The sequence below is a fragment of the Prinia subflava genome, chromosome 5 (genome assembly GCF_021018805.1).
Source record: "Prinia subflava isolate CZ2003 ecotype Zambia chromosome 5, Cam_Psub_1.2, whole genome shotgun sequence".
Taxonomy (NCBI): domain Eukaryota; kingdom Metazoa; phylum Chordata; class Aves; order Passeriformes; family Cisticolidae; genus Prinia; species Prinia subflava.
Window position 1 is genome coordinate 11,016,115 of NC_086251.1, and position 18,572 is coordinate 11,034,686.

The 18,572-nt window shown below is 40.6% G+C and overlaps 2 protein-coding genes across 3 annotated transcripts in view; both read right to left on the bottom strand.

Annotated features, from left to right (window-relative positions):
- The window catches only part of BBOX1 (gamma-butyrobetaine hydroxylase 1), a 53,234-nt gene extending 34,760 nt beyond the window's left edge, over window positions 1-18,474 (bottom strand). Inside the window, exon 1 of one of the 2 annotated variants that reach the window (XM_063397996.1) lies at window positions 18,185-18,474. The gene's annotated coding sequence lies outside the window, so the exon portion shown is untranslated. Of the gene's footprint in view, window positions 1-11,154; window positions 11,386-18,184 lie in introns of those variants that run through there. The other variant, XM_063397994.1, reaches the window with a different exon arrangement.
- Window positions 11,397-12,453, bottom strand: FIBIN (fin bud initiation factor homolog). The gene has a single exon (XM_063397998.1). The coding sequence runs from the start codon at window positions 12,151-12,153 to the stop codon at window positions 11,530-11,532; it is 624 nt and encodes a 207-aa protein (XP_063254068.1). The 5' UTR covers window positions 12,154-12,453; the 3' UTR covers window positions 11,397-11,529.
- Window positions 18,475-18,572: the final 98 nt, after the last annotated feature.

An 18,572-nucleotide genomic window follows, 5' to 3' on the forward strand; every position in this document is an offset into this window, starting at 1 on the left:
GAGACCCAATGCCTCCCTTTTGCTTCCAGGGCTGTAGAGACTGTGTGGGACCCTGGCACAGTCATTTTCTGGCCCAGGGTGAACTTGTGTGCCTCTTGGATGTTCACTGCTACTGCTGCAACAGCTCTGAGACACCCCAGCCACCGCTTAGCTGCCGTATCCAGCTGTTTGGAGAGGTACAGAACTACCCTTTGGTACGGGCCCAGATTTTGTGCTAGTATTCCTAAAGTGATTCCTTGCTTTTTGTGAGAAAACAAAAAGAACAGCTTACTCACACCTGGAAGTCCCAAGTCTGGTGCAGATATGAGGGCCTTTTTTAGCTGGTCAAAGGTTCGAGTTGCTTCTTTTGTCCATTGAAGATCTCTGCTCCCTTCCGGGATCAAAGCATACAGAGGTTTAACAAGCGATCTATAATTATAAATTATGTATTTATCTACAGTCTGCACCACCTTGTCATGCCTAGAACGGTTCTCAATTCTTTCAGTGTCTGAGGCTTTGGGGTCTGGCATATTGCCTCCTTGCAATCTTGTCCCAAAGTTCTTTGTCTAGCACTTACTTCATAGCCCAGGTAAATAACTGTCTACTTTACCATCTGAGCTTTCTTTTGGGATACTCAATACCTTTGCAGGCCCAGAAAGTTTAGGAGGCTTACCGTCCAGTCCACGCATGTTTCCTGAGTCTGGGTGGCTATTAAGAGGTCATCCCCACATATTGGAGGAGCTTTCCTTCTCTTGGAGGAGGTTCCTAGGACGCTAAATCCTTTGCAAGCTGCTCTCCAAATATAGCGGGTGAGTTATTATACCCCTGAGGTAATATGCACCATGTGAGCTGAGTTTTACGTCCAGATAGAGGGTTTTCCCACTCAAATGCAAACATTTTCTGGCTGGCTGCATGGAGAGGTAGGCAAAAGAAAGCATCTTTCAAATCTAAAACGCTAAACCAGGTTAATTCAGGTGTTAAATGGGTTAACAGGGTGTAATGATTGGCAACTACTGGGTACAAGTGCTCAGTTAACTTATTAACAGCTCTTAAATCGTGTACCAGCTTTTATGACCCATCAGGCATTTTCACTGACAAAATAGGAGTGTTGAAATCAGACTGATACTCCTTCAGTAGTCCTATCTTCAAAAAGTTCTCAATAATTGGACTAATCCCTTCTCTATCTTCTTTCTTTAGGGGGTATTGTTTAACCCTTACTGGCTGTCCTCCTTCTTTAATCTGTACTGGTAGTACATTCTTTGCCCTTCCTGGTATATCAGAAGCCTACACTCTAGGAAATACTTGATCTATTATTTTCCTGAAATTTCCTCTTCATTTGCAACTTCAATTTCCTTGGTTATCATCATCAACTTAACAGTTCCACATATTGTTGATCTTTAACCTCCAAAATAATTTCGCCATTCTTAAATATTATTTTTGCCTCCAGCTGCTCTAGCAGATCTCTGCCCAAAGTGCAGATGGAGCTTTAGACATGTACAAAAAACGGTGAATTCCCCACTGTTTCTCCAATCTATACTTAATGGTTTGCAAAAATAAGCTCTTTCAGATTGGCCAGTCACCCCTTTTACCATAACATAGTCATTGGTTACAGGTATTAGGGCCTTATTAAACACTGAAAATGTTGCCTCTGTGTCTATCAAAAATTCCACCTCTTTCTCTTTGTTCTCCAGTTTGACTATAACCAGAGGGTCCTCTAGGGTAGGGCCCTCCAGTCCCCCTCACTCCTCTTTTACATGAGCAACTACTTTTTCCTCTTTCTGACCATCTTTTCTATGTTCATCACCCCTTCTTAATTCTGGGCACTAGTCTTTCCAGCAACCAAATTTTTTGCAAAAAGCACATTGATCTTTTCCCAGTTGGGGTGGTCCCTGTTTCAGTAGACCTTGCCCACATTTCCCTTTTTTCCCCTCTTTTACTACTGCTACTAGTTTCTTCATCCCCTGTTTATATCCTTCTTCCTGGTTACTAAAAACTCTCCAGGCCTCATCTAGTAAAGCTTCTAAATTCCAGCTGTTTGGACCCTGGATCTTCTGGAGTTTCCGCCTGATGTCTCCTGTAGACTGTCCTAAAAATAAATTTATTAATTGCTGCGTCTCTTCATCAGATCCAGGGTGGTGTGTCTGTACATTGTGTCTCACAGGTAATCTAGAAATTCAGAAGGTGCTTTAAGAGGGGCCCTGTTTGATAGCATATAAGGCTGACTAGTTTATGGTTTTGGGGATTGCTCTTTCCAGCCCTTTTACTATCAATTCCTGGTATCTCTTTAACCATCCCAACCCCTCATCATTATTAGAATCCCAGCCTGGGTCTTGAAGAGGAAGTACATCTTTAACAACTTCCTGTGTTATTCTACAATCATCTTCGGCCAAATCCTTAGCTACTTTCAAAGCTAATTGCTTCTCAGTCTCTGTTAAGGCATCAAGCAGCAGTTGGAGGTCTACTCAATCAGGTGAATGCTGCTTAATCACAGACTTCATTTTCTTAGCAACTCTTACTGGATCACTTCGATAGCCCTTAGGACTCTTTTCTTAAATTTCTAAATCAGTCAAGGAAAAGGGAACCTTAATCAATTTTGTTTCTCCATCAGAGGTCACTGCTTGTCTTAGAGGTGCTTGTATGACCTCTCTGGTTTGTTTTCAGGGCCTTAATGCTATAGGTCCTTGTGGGGGAAGTTTGGGAGCTGGTGGAGGAGGTTCAGGTTCATCCCACTCACTGCCACTGGTAGGCAGTGATGAATAAAATTTGGATGGTTCCCTGGGTTCAGGAGTGGGTGGAGAAACCCCTACCTCAGCTGCTGTCTTTCACAAGGAAGATGAAGCTAGAGATGAAGTGTGGGAGGTTGGAGTTAATGATGGTTCTGAATCTGAATCTGCATCCTCCACCACCCTCCTCCTTTCCTGCCTTTTAAGAGGTGGTTTAAGTATGTCATCTGGCTCTTGTTCCAAAGCCTCTGCTTGGTATACCTTGTTGGGATGTGTGTACCTGATTTATCGAGCAAGTACTACAACACTGTTTGGGCTTCCCTTTAGTAACTTTATTGTCCTTTTCAAGGGCCAATACTAAAGGATCAGATGGTGGCCTCATTCCACAATCTCTTTGCCACTCAGAATGATCCCTAAGAGTAAAAAACATACCAGCATAAGCTACTTCCTGCCACTTTTGTTCACGGCACAGGAAGAGCATTAGCTGCAAAAGAGTTTCATAGTGCAGAGTACCATTTGCTGGCCACTTCACCCCCTCTTCCAGCCTATACAGTGGTCACCACTGTGTACAAAACTTAACAAGCTCCCTTTTGGTTTCTGTACCACCATAGCCCTCCAATTCTTTCCAATGTGTTAAAATACATCCCAGAGGACTGCCTTTAGGAATCTCTTGACTTTCACTTGCTCCCATCCTTAAGATTCCTCTGGTACAAAGATATACTGGGCACTCTCCACCATAAAGATTTCCACTGGCTTCCCTGTATCTCCTGCTCCTGGGCATATACTTTTACTGAAGAAAGAAGCAGGGTTTACATGCACACACACACACACACCCCCCACAGGAGGGGAAAAACTCTTTTTTATTTTAATCTAAAAGGAAACAATAATCAAACAAACTGACAACACACACACTTGTCCCCTCTTCCTTGCTTAAATTGCTGATTACAAATCGCTATCAAACCAAGTCCTGTGTTATACCCTGCACTGGCTATATTGCAGCTAAAATGCACTCAGAAATTGCAAGCAGTTTTACACATACAGCAGCAAGCGTACAGTTAAAACCCAATGCAATTCCTGTTGAATCATAATCAGAGTACAGATGGGGACCTTGCAAAATACCAACCGAGCTTCAGCCAGATATTAACAATCCCAAACATACACACTCAACCAAAAATTTTAACAAAGTCTAGCCGTAAGCTAAAGGACTCAAGTGGGGACACAACACAAATCCCTCTGCAAGAGGGAAGTGGAAGTGTGACCCTGGCCCCACACCATCCTGCATTCCTCTGCAGCCAGGAATCACCAGTTCCTAGTTAAAATACCATTCTACACACACCAGCAATCTCAAAACCTCACAGACAATCCTTTGCAGTTAAGACAAGTCCCCACAATCAAAACCTTTTGGGGTCGAGCGGGGCTGGTAAAACACAGTCTGAGACTACAAGACCTGAATCTTTCTGCCGGTTACCAAGGTGATACCAGGCGTAATTTCAAACTTTTCATACCACTCGTTCTTTTACACACAAAATAAACAGCTTATTCACCCACAAGCGTCTTCTCTACTTAAACAACACACTGGTTAAAATATCATTGCTCGCCACACAAACAAAACTTCCACACAGCACTTCCCCGTGGCACACACTCCAGGCACAGTATGAGCACTCCAAATCCCTCCACTTTCCCAAACACAAACACAGATATCCCTCTGCTGATCAGGCAGGGGTTTTAAAATTCTTCTACAATCTTCAAACAAGCACAAACTTCAAACACTTACACTCATAACATGCTCCAAAAGCACACAAATCGAGGCACCTACAATGCAAATCCACATAGACCACAGCACATACGGCACTCCAATAATTTTACTGCCTGAACACACAACTACAGCTGATGTGCCAGGACCCCAATTACAGTCTCCTGCAACCTTGTCTGGGACTGCTCACAATCTAGAATTCACAAGCTACAATCCCTGAACCATTTTTAAACCACAAACTAGACCAGAGCCACAACTGCTCTTAAACCACAAGGCTGGCAACTCTGCTGCCACACCTCAGGACACCTGGTGGCATTACCCCCACCTGAAACACAAACAAGCACAAAATACCAGACACCACAGAGCTTACAAAACCCAATCAGGCCTCTGCTTTGCATAAGACATCTCTTATGACTTATAAGCTGTCTGTATTTCAAGGTACCTGTTTCCAATATTTATTAAACATACCTTTTTGTACATAGTTTTGGCAGATCCTGGTCTTTCCCCCAGGGTGTCAGCGAGGCAGTGAGAGCCCTCTTCCCAGAAAATTCTGGGTGGGCACCCAGAGGGGGTCCCAAACCCCAATGTCCCCTCAGCCAGAGAGAGCAGAGTCCTGCCACGGTCGCCAAATGATTTACTACAATATGAATATCCATCTAATATTGATATCCAACTGTGATGGACAAAAACCCTCTAACAGTTAAAGTTAGAAAGTGTATGTTTATTGTGATGCTGGGAAGCTCGTGGGATATCTCCCTAATGCCCACTGCAAAGATCACAGGTAATTACAAAGCCTTTTATTTACAAAAATGTTGAATACACAAAATACAAATGCATATTCATACTCCTGTCACTTCTTCTCCACTCTGTAAGCTAATTGACAAAAAGGCTATTAAGCATGCGTAGTTTGATCCCTGAAATAGGTCGATGGTCTTTTTGTGAGGAGTGGTCACCAAAAGGAGGAAGTAAAACAAGTCCTCTTCATTCTAAACTTTCAACCTTTTCAATGCAGATGTGATTGATGAACGGTAGAACTCTTTGTTTCCTGTTTTCTAGGACTATTTCAATGGGTTTCTGGAAACAGGTTTGCAATTGTCTTGTGTTCCTGGGCTCTACTGATTAGTTTCTCTGTTTTTCATAATACACAAACATAAAGTTGACAAGCAATGAGTTATTAGATCCGGGGTAGCTTAGCTTATCTATTCATTTCAGCTAAATCAGCAACATCTATTGTTAACTATAACTTTAGCTTTTCTAAAATCTTCAAAATTAGTGTCTCAATAGGAGCTGTAAATTGTTATATAAGTAGTACAAAGGGATGCCTGACTTTTTGAAAAACTTAATTGACAAAGAAATATGAGTGTTAGAAATGAAAACCGGACCTGGCTGCAAATTAGCTTCTAGGGTAAATGAGCACACGGTGAATTTCAGTTCATTCCTGATGTACATGATGAGATTAATTCCTGTGCACTCACATAAGGAAAAAAAAATCTGAGTAACTCGTTTTCATTTGCTCTTTTTTCCTACGGTTACTCTTCTGAAATTAGAGAGTATGTGAGATATTATTTAAAGTCACAAATCTAATAGCAGCCTAATTTATATGCAGATCAAATTATGAATTAGCTTCTTGTTCCTCTGACTCCTGAGTAAAATGTGCATTACTTTAATACAAATCTCAGATGAATTACGTTAAATAAATTAGAAACAAAATAATATTAATTTAAAAAGGGCAAAGCCTGCTTCTAAGAAAAATTGACTGCTCTTCATTAACCAAAAAGCTTCCACACAGAAAGTGTAAAGGAAATAATTCTTTATCATTACCCCGAAAAAGGCATAACAAGGTCTTCAATAAATTTAGCTGAAAACTAAAACTAAGAGCCCACTAAATTAATTTTTGTGGATTAAAACCTAACACTAAACTGAAAATCATGGTCATATTATTTTTGAGAAGAGATAACAAGTAGACAGAAAAATACATCTTGCAGCTTGGAGTGTGCCCAAATTTTTAGTGTAAACAATAGTATTTGCATTATATACCAAATATATAATACGAAAATATTAGAAAATGTATGGAAAATATGATGCAAGTACATAGCTTTTTTGGTCATTGTGCTCTTCACAATATTCACATTATCCACTTCACTGGATAATGAATTTCTTCCCTAAACCAACCTTCTCTAATGAATTCCCCCCGTCCCAAGAAAGTTTAGACATGAACAATGACTACTACAGACAGTTTCTAGGCACTTACAAGGGGTGTACACAGTCTAAGGAAAGTCGTCATCTAAGAAAATATGATACTCTTGGCACTGTCTTTTCTTATGAAAGAATGTTAATGGCATGTTGGAGACTGCCAGCAGTACCTCCCCAAGGTAAGGTCGTTTTCAAGGAGGAATGACTACACAGACATGAATGACTTTGTCCAAGCCACGTCATTAAAAATGTAATGGTTATGGAGACCATATGTTTTCCTTGTTACAGAAGTAGTCATTAAATTCTGCCTTTTCTAGTTATAAACTGATCTTGTAGGCAGGATAACAACTCAAGAAAATAAAATAGGCAGTTTTAGTATTTTTTTTTTACACATAAGTTCTAATAACAGCTTTTGAAGTAAGCATGTAGCACAGTCAGAGTTTTTTTTCCAGTTTCACATAGTCTAGGAATGAAATACAAACCCACAAATTGAACAATTTTTGCTAATGGCTCACCAAAAAAACCCTCTAGGTAATAAAAAAACCCAACAAATTCCCCAATGAACTACAAGTAAAAATACATTTTAAAAGACAGAAAAATTATAGACTTTGAATCTACAGGCTTACTTCATGAAGAGTGGCTGTGAAATGCACTTCACTCACAACACTTCAGTGTTAGCTGAAAACTTCTTTAATAATCACAAAATTGATATTCAAGAAGCATGAACAAGCAACTGGTAAAGCAACATGAAGTCCAACTAAATAAACAGCTACACCAACAGTAATAGACACACCCAATAGAATTTACCCACAAAAGACATTTCCTAGACAAGATTATAACCAGAGAGCTCTCACAAACTCACAAAGTTTTTTTCTAGTAACTAAGCCAGGTATATTTTTTGCTTATGAGGTTTACATCTTGCCAAGCTGAGAACATGACAATCTGTAGGAGCAACGATGTAGCTTCAGACAATTCATATACCCCAGCTTGGTACACATAGGGTTTTTTAAAGGCTCATCAAGTTATTGAAAGCTTCCCTTGACTTCTCTTTGTGAGGTTGGTCCTGGGTAAGTCAACCTGTGAAAATGGAAATTGCAGTTCTGAAATCCAGTTTGCACGCTCCCCTCTGAATTCCTAGCCATTAGCTTGGCACAAGGCAAGTACACTTTTCTTTCTCAAGCTTTTGCTAATGGTTTTGTGTGTGTTCTGAACTGCTTCTGTTCTGTGTGTATCAGTGGATGTGAAAATTTCCACATCAGAGCACTGCCTTCATAAGTGAGCTACCTGGAGAGAAGTGGAGGTGAGTCCCTTAGTGTCTTGCTTTGACTCTAATCATCCCTTTCAGTTGGAAGGGACCTTAAAGATCATCTCATTCCAATACACCTGCCATGGGTAGAGATACCCTCCACTAGGTCAGGTTGCTCAGAGCTCCCTCTAGGCTGGCCTTGAAAACTTTCAAGGATGGAGCATCCACACCTTATCTGGGCAACCTGTTCCTCTTGATGAAAAACTTAAGTATTAAGTAAGCTCTCTATGACTGTTCCAGCTGCAGCATCTTTTTCCCCAGAAAACAGTCTTTTGCTCTCCAGTACCATCAACTCTGTAATAAATTCAGAAATAACACGTTTTGAAAATCATCGTAAAACTACAAAAAATCCCCACTGTCAGCTTAATTTTAGCTCTAACTTCTGCATTGTGAAAAATAAAAAAGAATCGAGTACCAATGCAGTATTTTAACATAACAGAAGGACATAATGGGGATCACTGCTGCTACAATCATCCTTTCAAAGCTCTCTGCTTAAAAATAATTACCAAATTTTAAATGACAAAAGGGCCTTTACTATTTAAAATAGGCTATATGAAGATCCAGATTCGGGGGATGTTCATACCTTCCAAACAAATACATTTTATCAGCTAAAAAGCAAAAGCAGTACATTTTTAAGATTGCAAAGAGTATTGCAATATAGTTTTTTTGGGTTTTTTTGGTTTTTTTAAATAGAATTCAAAACTTTAAACTGCTGAATAACACCAAACACTCAGTTCTTGCAGGCAGCTCTATAAAAACCATTTAATGTATCAGCTCTGACTCAAAAATTATATATTTAGCATATAAATTTGCTTAGGTCAGCCAAAGCTATGCAAATCAAACTCTAGTAGATTTAAATATCCTAAAAGGTTTTTGTATTGGCTTCATCAAACCCACCGAAGATTGACCAGTTTTATTGAATGTGTGAACTTAGACATAGACCACACTCAGATATCTTCATTTTCTCCTTGAAAGGACCATTTAAAGCCTTCCAAAATCAATGCTACTGAAACAAAATCAGAATTCTGCCATATTTCAAATATAAAAATGTTCATATTTTAGTGAAACATAAAGTGTTGAGAATTCATATTTATCATATGAAACTGTGTGGATTGTAAAGTACTACAGTCTTGTTTCATTAGATCACAATTTACAGGGCATTGAGTGGAATGAGCGATACTATAAATACTCACACATCTCCTGCTTTCAAAAGTACACATTCTGCAAACATTGACTCTTTTGGTATGCTGCATACATTGGAATAGTTTCAGCTTGACCAAGCATTTGCTACTGCAAATAGAATAGCTAAGCTGCTTAAAGCATATTTAAGAAGCTGTGTTTTACACTACTACTATGACTATTTTTCTATTAGGATTTGAATACTGCTCTCATATACCTAAAAATATAGCACAGTCATGCCATTTTTGTTTATTTGCTGATGTTTACAACTCATGTTATAGCAAATGACTCAAAGTGGGTAAACAGAGATAAAACTTTCTTTAAGAAGCCTCTGGGCACAAATGGAACTGCATGACATCTTTGAGAGAGTCTGGTCTCAGGCACTTCTGGAGCTTAGTCCGGCCCAGAAATGCTATTATGTTTTGCTAAGATTGTGAGCACACAAGACTCAGTGACTCTGCTTACTCTTGTGTTGTGCCATCCATCCCCAGTGGCAAGGAAAGTATCACAAATAAATTATTTTTTAAGAGCTAGAGCTTGTTATATACTTTCTAACTTCAGAACAGAAAAATAACACTAAGATGTTCCACCAGAGTCAGCCAATAAAATTTTTTCCGTTCTTTTTTTTTTTCAGAAAATCTTTAAAGATACTGAGGACATAAAAATGCAAAGTGACATCTATCTTGCTAGTAGGCTACACTTCACTGCCTTCAGCCAAATGAGCTGTGTGGTTTTGTAAACACCTACCTTCATGAGACGTTCCTGGTGCCTTCAGCACTCTAGTCCAAGCTGACTAATGTTAACCCACTGCACTGCTGTGTAACTTACCCACTGAATGGTTTGCAGACTGAAGTATAACTACATGGTAACAGTTGGATGTTAACAGGGTTAACAAGAACACACCTCAAAAGTACATCAATTTCACTTCCAGTGCCATGAGTGCTTAAAAACTCAAAAAAGTCTGCCACGCAAGCCCTTTTGTATTGTTGCTTTTAATGAAACTTGTGTACCTCACGAGTCTGTAAATTTTTGGGGTTGTGTTTTTTTGTGTTTTTTTTTTTTGTTGTTTTGTTTTTTGTTTTTTGCTAAAAAACAAGTTATTTCACTTGGCAGAGGCTACAAACTCAATTTTTTTGCTGAAAAGATACATTTCAACAGAACATTTTAAAGTCAAGAGCATCTCGGAAACTAATAACAAAAAACATACTTGAACATTGTTTTCAAATATTTATTACAACAACCTTTAAGCTCTTTTCATCCAAACAGGTATTCTGCCTGCAGTATCTGTAACCTAATAGCCACATTACCCCAAATTGTCAGTTTAAATAGCAATGAGTCTAAAAACCAAAATAATCCCCACCCTCCTTCCCACCAGGCACTTTTGCTATTGTCTAGGACCACAAAGTTTTATTAATAACTTAGCTAGCAAAATAATAACTTAGCTAGCAAAAGTACAAAGTCACCAACAAGAAAAGTCAATGTGCTTGCACAGACCTTTTTGGTTCCTGACTCTCAAATCCGGGATCCAAAACTCTAATATTCACTAGGGCTCATTCTTTTTGATAGAAAAATCACCACTAGCATTCTTGGGATTTGACATAAACCTTTTTGACTGCTTCTTAGGGTAGCTTAGAGTCACAGATAAGCAAGTCTGGAAGTACAAATCCTGCCAGAACTGTTCCCATCTTTGCAAACACAAATGAAAACAACAGCTTTATGTAGTTGAACAACGTTTAACGAGCATATAATAATTATCATTAGAAAGGAAGTTAATAGAGGGCCAGAGGTTTCACCCTGAAGGACTAACAACAAAAGCAATTTAAGTATTTGCTACACAGGAGTCTGGAAGGAGCTGGCCAGCACCTCACTTCAACTACACTTACGGCAGGTGAGCCACAGCAGAACAGGTGATACAAAACACACACCAGGGAATCAGAGATAAGAAAGCTTACTTCACTTTGCAACCAAAGATGAATAACAGAGGGTAGATTTTTGAATATGGGATATTAACTTAAACATACCTCGAACCTCCTGATTTACAGAATTGTGCTATTTCTTTAGAAGGTAAAATAAATAAGGTTTTTCCATGAAGAAGGATGTGTTTTGCTTGAGTTACTATCCCTGGAAACTGTTCAAAAATGAGTAAATGTGGCACTCCTCAATACAGTTTAGTGGGCGTGGTGGTATTCAAAGGTTGAACTTGATGATCTCGGAGGCCTTTCCGACCTTAATGCTTCTAGGGTTTATCCAAGGAGATGCTCCTTCCAGGCAGACGCTGGTACTGTGCCTTCCGGGGGACAGGCGGGATAGGGCTGGGGGTCTCTCTTGAAGCTGGTGGGGAGTCCGGGTTCGGCAGGGGCGGGGGCTCCGGCCGGAGCCCGGGCAGGGGTCCCGTCTCAGGCGCGGAGATAATCATTCTTGAGGCGGCTGAGGCGGGCGCCGTGGCTGCGCACGGTGAGCGCCAGCAGGTCGTACTTGTCGCGCAGCCCGCTGGAGACGTGGCGGGTCTCGCGGAGCAGGGCGCGGGCGTGCAGCAGCAGCCCCAGGAAGCTGTCGCCCAGACGGAACTCCTCCCGGCCACCTTGCTCCTGCCCCTGGCGGAATTTGCCCTCCAGCTCGCTCAGCGAGCGGTCCGAGCTGGAGTAGGCGTCGCTGATCTGGGCGGACTCGCGGCGCAGATAGGCACCGTAGCTCTCCTCCCCGTCCAGGTCATAGGAGATGCTCCTGCCGATGCCTTCCAGCACACGGCCCGCGTCCTCCACCTGCCGCCCCAACACCGTCAGCTCCTCTCGCAGGCTGAGCCCGCCGCCCGCCGCCGCGCCGCACCGCCGCTGCTCGCTCACCCGGAACAGCAGCTGGCACCGCTCGGGGTCGTCGTTCTCCTCGTAGTCCCCATCGGGAACGAAGTAGTGGTGCAGGCTCCCGTTGGACATCTCGGGGTACAGCGGCCCCTCGAAGTACCCGCGGCAGAGGCTGCAGAGCCAGAACGACCACAGAACCAGGCGCAGAGGGACCGGCATGCTGCGGCCGGCGAGCAGCCTAGGGCCGCATGGGTGTCCCCGGTGCGCCGCCGCGGGCCGCCCAGGCCGAGCACGGCAGCACGGGCTCTGGAGAGCTGGCGGCGGTGAGGGGCCGGCCGCGCCGCGCCGCCCTTAAAGCCGGCAGGCTCGCTGAGGGGGAAGCGGCCCCCGCGCCGGGCAGCGGCCATAGGGCCCTGCGAGCACCGCCCCCGCATCGCCCCCGCGGGGGTGTCAGGCGCGGGACGGAGGGATACCGCGTACACCTTTCCCCTCTTAATAAAGTCCCTAAACTGACCGTACTCTGCTCTTCTTCCCCTTAGAAATGTCTGCTTTGCTAACAGCCTGCTCTGTACAGCAGCTCAAGCTGTACAAGCTCAAGCTCTGTCCCTCAGGCTTGGGACAGAGAAACTTCTCCAAGTTGCTCAGGCCACGTAGTTTGTCATTGATACAACACTTGAATGGGAAAAAGATGCAGGATCAAGTATAAAATGTAAAATCGATAAACTTTGATAGGATAAGATGGGAAAATGAAACACAAAATTTGTTTTTAAACAAAATATCTAATGTGTTCAAGGAAAACCCCATTACAGTGCATCCTGTGGGGCTGACTTCGTAAGAAGCGTTTCTTTTTCATAATATATGAATTTTTTTTGGTGAATCTAGTAGCAGAATTGTGGCACAGTTGAACCGTGCATGTAACTTTTAGAAATCTGTGTTTACTGTTTTTGTTAAATCAAGGCGAGATCACAAAAAAAAGGGTCTGTGAAGTTACCAACTCCTTTCACATATTTTGTCCTCTTTCATGGAAAAAAACACCACCTAGCAAAGATTATACCAAATCCTGCAGTAATCCAGAGTTAAAACTCCTGCTGCTGTTTGTAAGAGATTTGCATGCAAAAATATTTATATTGCCTCTATAAAGTAAGTACTTTACCTATCATCTTGACACTTTCTGTATGTTGTAAATAACTATGGTGCTTATGGTTAATTTAGTTGGGAAAATAAGCCAGACACTTGAGATGTATCTCTGCTTGTTTCACTATTATTCTGGGCATTGTATATTAAAGGCTTATCGGGTTCAGGGGCCTTTGGGTCAACCATTCCTTATGCTGCCATCATTTTAGACACCTATAATTCAAATGCAGTCTCGATCCCCTTCCCTCACATCAGCTTCCTTCTGCAATCACAAGCTATCCTGTCTCTGGGCACATGTGAGGCAAATAGCTGCTGTAGAGACCAGCTGCTCATCTCAGTTTCAAGTGTACTTGAGTTCCACAAGCTGCTCCCTTCTTTGCTGACTGTTTCTTGAGAAGATTCAAGGAGGCACCTATTCCCATGTGTCTGGTTAGGTTCCTGAGAGCTCAGTGATGGACTTAACTACATAGCCAGGCCCTTTAATGTCAAACATTTAGCTACTGAGTGCAAGCTGTCACTTCTGTGTGGCCTTTAGTACTTCATGATAACATGTGATATCAGTGTGCTTGGGTATTGACTTCAGAGACTACTAAAGCACTTTACAGTGCAGATGGTCATAAGACTAACACCAAGAGACAAAAGCAAAAAATAAACCAACCAGACAATCAACAGAAAACTAATTAGAGACAGCAAGAGTAATAACCAAAGCCTTCACTTACTTGATTGATTTAACGTAGTCTCTGCAAGTTCTGCAGTCATTTGAGATCACAAACACAGACACCTCAAGATGAGAAAGAAATATTTGCAGTGTCTTGGCAACTTCTCCTTCCAGGTAACTTTCTGTTGAGAAGCCAGGCTAGACAAGCTATTGTAACAGAAACACTCCACTCATTTGGAAACATTTTAAATCTGTAATTAAGTTCACAAAACACTCATATAAATTGGTTGGATTAGGCTAAGGTACTGTGTTTCAGATTTCTATAAAATGTTTAAATCTTACTCAACTGAGGCTACTTGGTATTTAGTAGTAGTACATAGTACATTGTCTCCATCCATTTCCACCTAGGCTGGTATTACTGACAGCTGATTCGGCTGGTACTTGGGTTGTAGTGGACTCCACTTTTGACGTCTCCTCATGGAAATGCTGCATTGTAAATCATCCAGCTATAGCTTTGTCAGCATGGTTATTCTTTCACCAGTGCCACAGACGGTAAAAAACCCCCTACCCTTAGTAAATATTTTGTCTCTTTGTACATTTAGAGACTAAGAGGTGTGTATGCTGTTCCCTGCTGCAGCTGCTGACTGTCTGCCACTGCTGCATTCAATCAGGCATGCATTATCTAGGTTTAATTTAAATTTTATATCCAAATAGTTTCACCCCAATGAAAAGCAGACTTGAAATGTCTACTTTCAAAGGAGGTCTGCAATTCGGGATCTGCAGTCTTAGTGACTCAGTAGGCATAGGTTTGTTAAAAACTGGAACTTGATGAAAGATACACAAGAGCCTGATACAAGGCAATACAGGATTACAATTACAATAGGTCTGAATTCTAAGTTTTAGGTGGAAAACATCAAACGGTGGAAGAGATGAAGGCTCACACTGACAGAAAAGACTGTGAATGAGTAACTATTGTTCATTCCAAAATCTACATAAAAGACGAAAGTCTTAAGACTGCAATGAGATAATCTGAATACCCTTTAACTGTCCATGAAACCATGTGCATACAAATGAAAATCAGGTTATTTTTTTCTGAAAGATATACACTGACAGTAACAATTGCCTTTATCTATCAAGACTTGAGTTGAAAGGTCTGAAATTTTCATCACAGTTAACAGCAGCAGGAACACCACAGCAAAGGCTGAAGTAACATAAAAATCAGTCAGTGTAGAACTTAGTAAACTAATTTCTGGCAATACCTGGAAGTTCAGAGGGCAGTAAAACTGAAGGAAGACAGAAGGGAATTTCTCAGGAATACTAGAAACCTGAGGTGCAGAGAATCAGAGAAGAGAGCAAGCCCTTTTTCTGCTGAGTATTGCATTTTCTGCTGGGAATCCATAGGGACAGTTGCATGACATCAGATATCTGGGGAACTTTTGGGATGCATCAGAGAAACAGATCTTCCTTGTGGCATGCTCCCATAAAGGTCCTCATTTAAATCCTGGCATTGTCAAAAGACTGGTTGATACCAGTATTTTATCCTCTATGCGTGCTTAAGCATTTAAAAGTTCCTTCTGTATAAATGAGGAAGAAGTACAGGAAACAAAAATAAAGCAGCATACTGGTACTGTTGTCTTACAAATACTTGGCATGATATACTCTGCTGTGGTAAAGCCACTGTTTTGCCACTGAACAACATTAGTTTATAGTAAGATAAAGGACTGTAGAATTTACTCTGCATAACCTGCTTGTGCAGCACCAGAATCAGCCTCCAGCCCAGAAATTGCCTGCAAACTGATGGTAAATGTACAGCTCAGCACTGGATTTCAGGTGACAGGTGTATACTACTTCTTCTGCAAACTATGCTTCATCTTTGTTTTTTGGCTCACATGTAGTTGCTATTTCTGTCGTAGATCATGGTAACATCAGAATATTTCAGATGTAAATGCCCATTTAATTGGAGAAAAGAAATATGTTATATGGTCCTAAAGGCCCCACAGGCTTTAGAGTATAAATGTTTTCTGACTACTTGCTTCTGTTTTCCTGCAATGAACGGTACTATGGCTTTACATAAAGATACCTTGTTTAAAAATGAGACAAAAAAAGTCTGTGTATGTAATTTCTAATTGTAGGGTGCAGTGCTAAATGCTCAAATGGCATCAAGTGAGGGGGGACGTGAAATAATCCATGAAAGAGTAATGCCAGGGGTTTTTGTAGGAAAATTGCCATAAGAACATACCAGAAATTCTGTAGAGTGGAAAAAAAAAAAAAAAAGGTTTGGGAAATGAAGCTTTTATAACACATTTAGGATTAATTCAGTATAACTTTGCAGTACAGCAGAAACTCAGAATCAGTATGCTGAAGCACAACCATACGGAGTATTCCAGGACCAGAAGCATGTCTGGGGTTTCACTGAAATTTTTAGTTTCTCAGAAAGGCATATTTAATTCAGAATTGAACAGCTGACCAACAGATATCTCAAAAACAAAACTGTTGAGAAAACAATTTTCTTGTTAGCTTATTTAAGCTGATTCTGATAACTCTTTTCTCCTTCACAAACTTCAGGCTGAAACTTCATCTGTGTCTGGGCACAGAATCCTCTGAGTCTGTTAACACTGGTCTGTCTTGGATAAGCAGTACAGAAAACCAAATTCATAAAACACAAGTAGCTATAGAAAGATTGGGTATGAAGCTGAATGTGAATACAGCTAATGGAAAAGGTCTGTCAGGCTGTTTGTCTTAGAAAAGTTTGCGATTAATATTGAACCTACTTCAGCTTTGGCCAACACCAAAATGACCCTGACCTTGGCAAAAAAATATGGAAAAAGATTTTACCACAGCCCATCTCTGTAGTGGGTGCTGGTTTACTTTATGGAAATATAATTTCCTTAAAGCAGAAAACTGAGGCTATGCTCAGTATACTTTTATGAAATGAAGTGATGCATCTGGATGTTTCCTAAGAAGGGAAAAGGTTAAAAGAGAGTTGAAGCAGGATATATATGTACTAGTATTTTAGTAGTGCAGTTTCTGCCTGTTAATAAAAAACCTTGAACCCCAAAAGGGATATTGCTAGCATCTCTTCAGCAAGGTTCCTGAAGTGGAAACAATAACAATTCCTCAGTGGAAATGAAAACACTTTAAAAAGTCATTGCTGGCCGACACATGGAGAAGTTTTCCAATTACTGTAAATGTGGTTTGTTACAGAGACAGCATATCATGCTTTTAACATGTTGATTTGATTTTCAGTCCTTTCTGTGTTATTTTTAATGTTCTCTGTAAGCATGAAAAGGCTGAATGTGGAAACACATACTTTGCAGTTGTTACAGAAACATAGTTCACTAATTATTCATAAAAAATGCTTTCTCCTTTCATTTAACCTGTTAAGAGTATATTAAGATTTTAAAACCCCCAAAGTTTCTTTTTCCTTCTCTCCTTGTCTCACAAAATAGAGGAAGCTTACAACCTGACATGTCCTTCTCAGGCAGGGGTAGCAAAGAATTTAAATAAAAACCTTGGAAGAAATCTAGAAGAGTCTAGTGAGGAAATACTGATGTCATGTCCAATGGGATTAATCCATTTATACAGTTTCTCAGGATTTATAGACCTTTGATTTAATACATTCATTTGAGGCATGGTCTTGAGAACATAGATTTTCTGAAAGCTGTATTTCACCAGGTCTGTTCTTTATGTCAATTCTCCAACAATTTAAATTCACTAAAGAATTTCCAGTTTTATCACCTTTATAAGGATGGTATTTTCTGATTTATACATGTAATCTTATATATTAGGATCAGGCAAGAATTCCTGAATAAAAGCTAAATCCTGACACATTTATATGGGCTAGTAATCAAATTTTCTCTTCTCACTAATGTTTTAAAGTCTTTGCTTGTGAATTTAAAGGGGAAGCCTCCCTGTTTAGGCTAACCAGCTGCATGTAGTTTTATTAAACATGTCTCCACAGAGGATTAGCCTTCCTGCCTGAGGTAAACTGAAATATATGTAATAGTATCCTCTGTGCAGATAAAAGTAGGATGAGATGGAAAACATAAAAAAAATCCCCCCCCCCGCCGCTTCTATAGTAAAATTCCCTTGTATTCACAGATCTGTCTTTTAGGAGATAAAAAATGTGGGTTTTTTTATCCCAACACATTCACTCAGATTTTTACTTAGTTGTTTTTAACAATGTGTTAAACTTAAAACTAGTCAGATGTTGTATATGAGCAGCATAAACCCAGACATATGGTCTCAATTAAAATATACCAAAATCTGTGTTAAAAAAACCCAACAAAACAAACAACAACAACAACAAAACAAAAACCAAAACCAACCAACCAAACAAACAAAAAACCAACCAAACAAAAAAAACCCCCACCACCCATGCAAAAAACTCCCGACATTCCCTTTAACAAACATTTTTATAAAATTCTACATGAAAAAGCAGGTGAAAGAATTACTTACAGTCAGACGTATATTTATTTTTCTGCAGCCATTACTGACTATTCCACAGGTTTTTAATGACTCAGTGCACACAGAGAACTCATTCAGCAGCCTGAATAGTATATTATTCTCCCATGCTTGAGGCTGGTACAGAATGTCAATATGGAATTTATACCTCCTACTACAATTTATGACTTTTATTTGGAATGGCATGGCTTAGGAATTGGCATTCAAGGTTATTTCCTTGGGGCTCTGCAGATCCTTCTGCAGAGGATGCAATGGACGCTGGTGAAATTTGGCTCTTCAGCTTGACCTGGAGCCCCAGCATGGTTGTTTGCCCTGACTGAACCACAGTGTATGGAGTGCTTCTCAAAGCTGCAGGAACATGACCTGCCTGCTTTCACATTTA

What these genes read in the sequence shown, in the direction of transcription:
- FIBIN (XM_063397998.1), bottom strand. Translation starts at nt 12,153, where the DNA reads ATGCCGGTCCCTCTGCGCCTGGTTCTGTGGTCGTTCTGGCTCTGCAGC.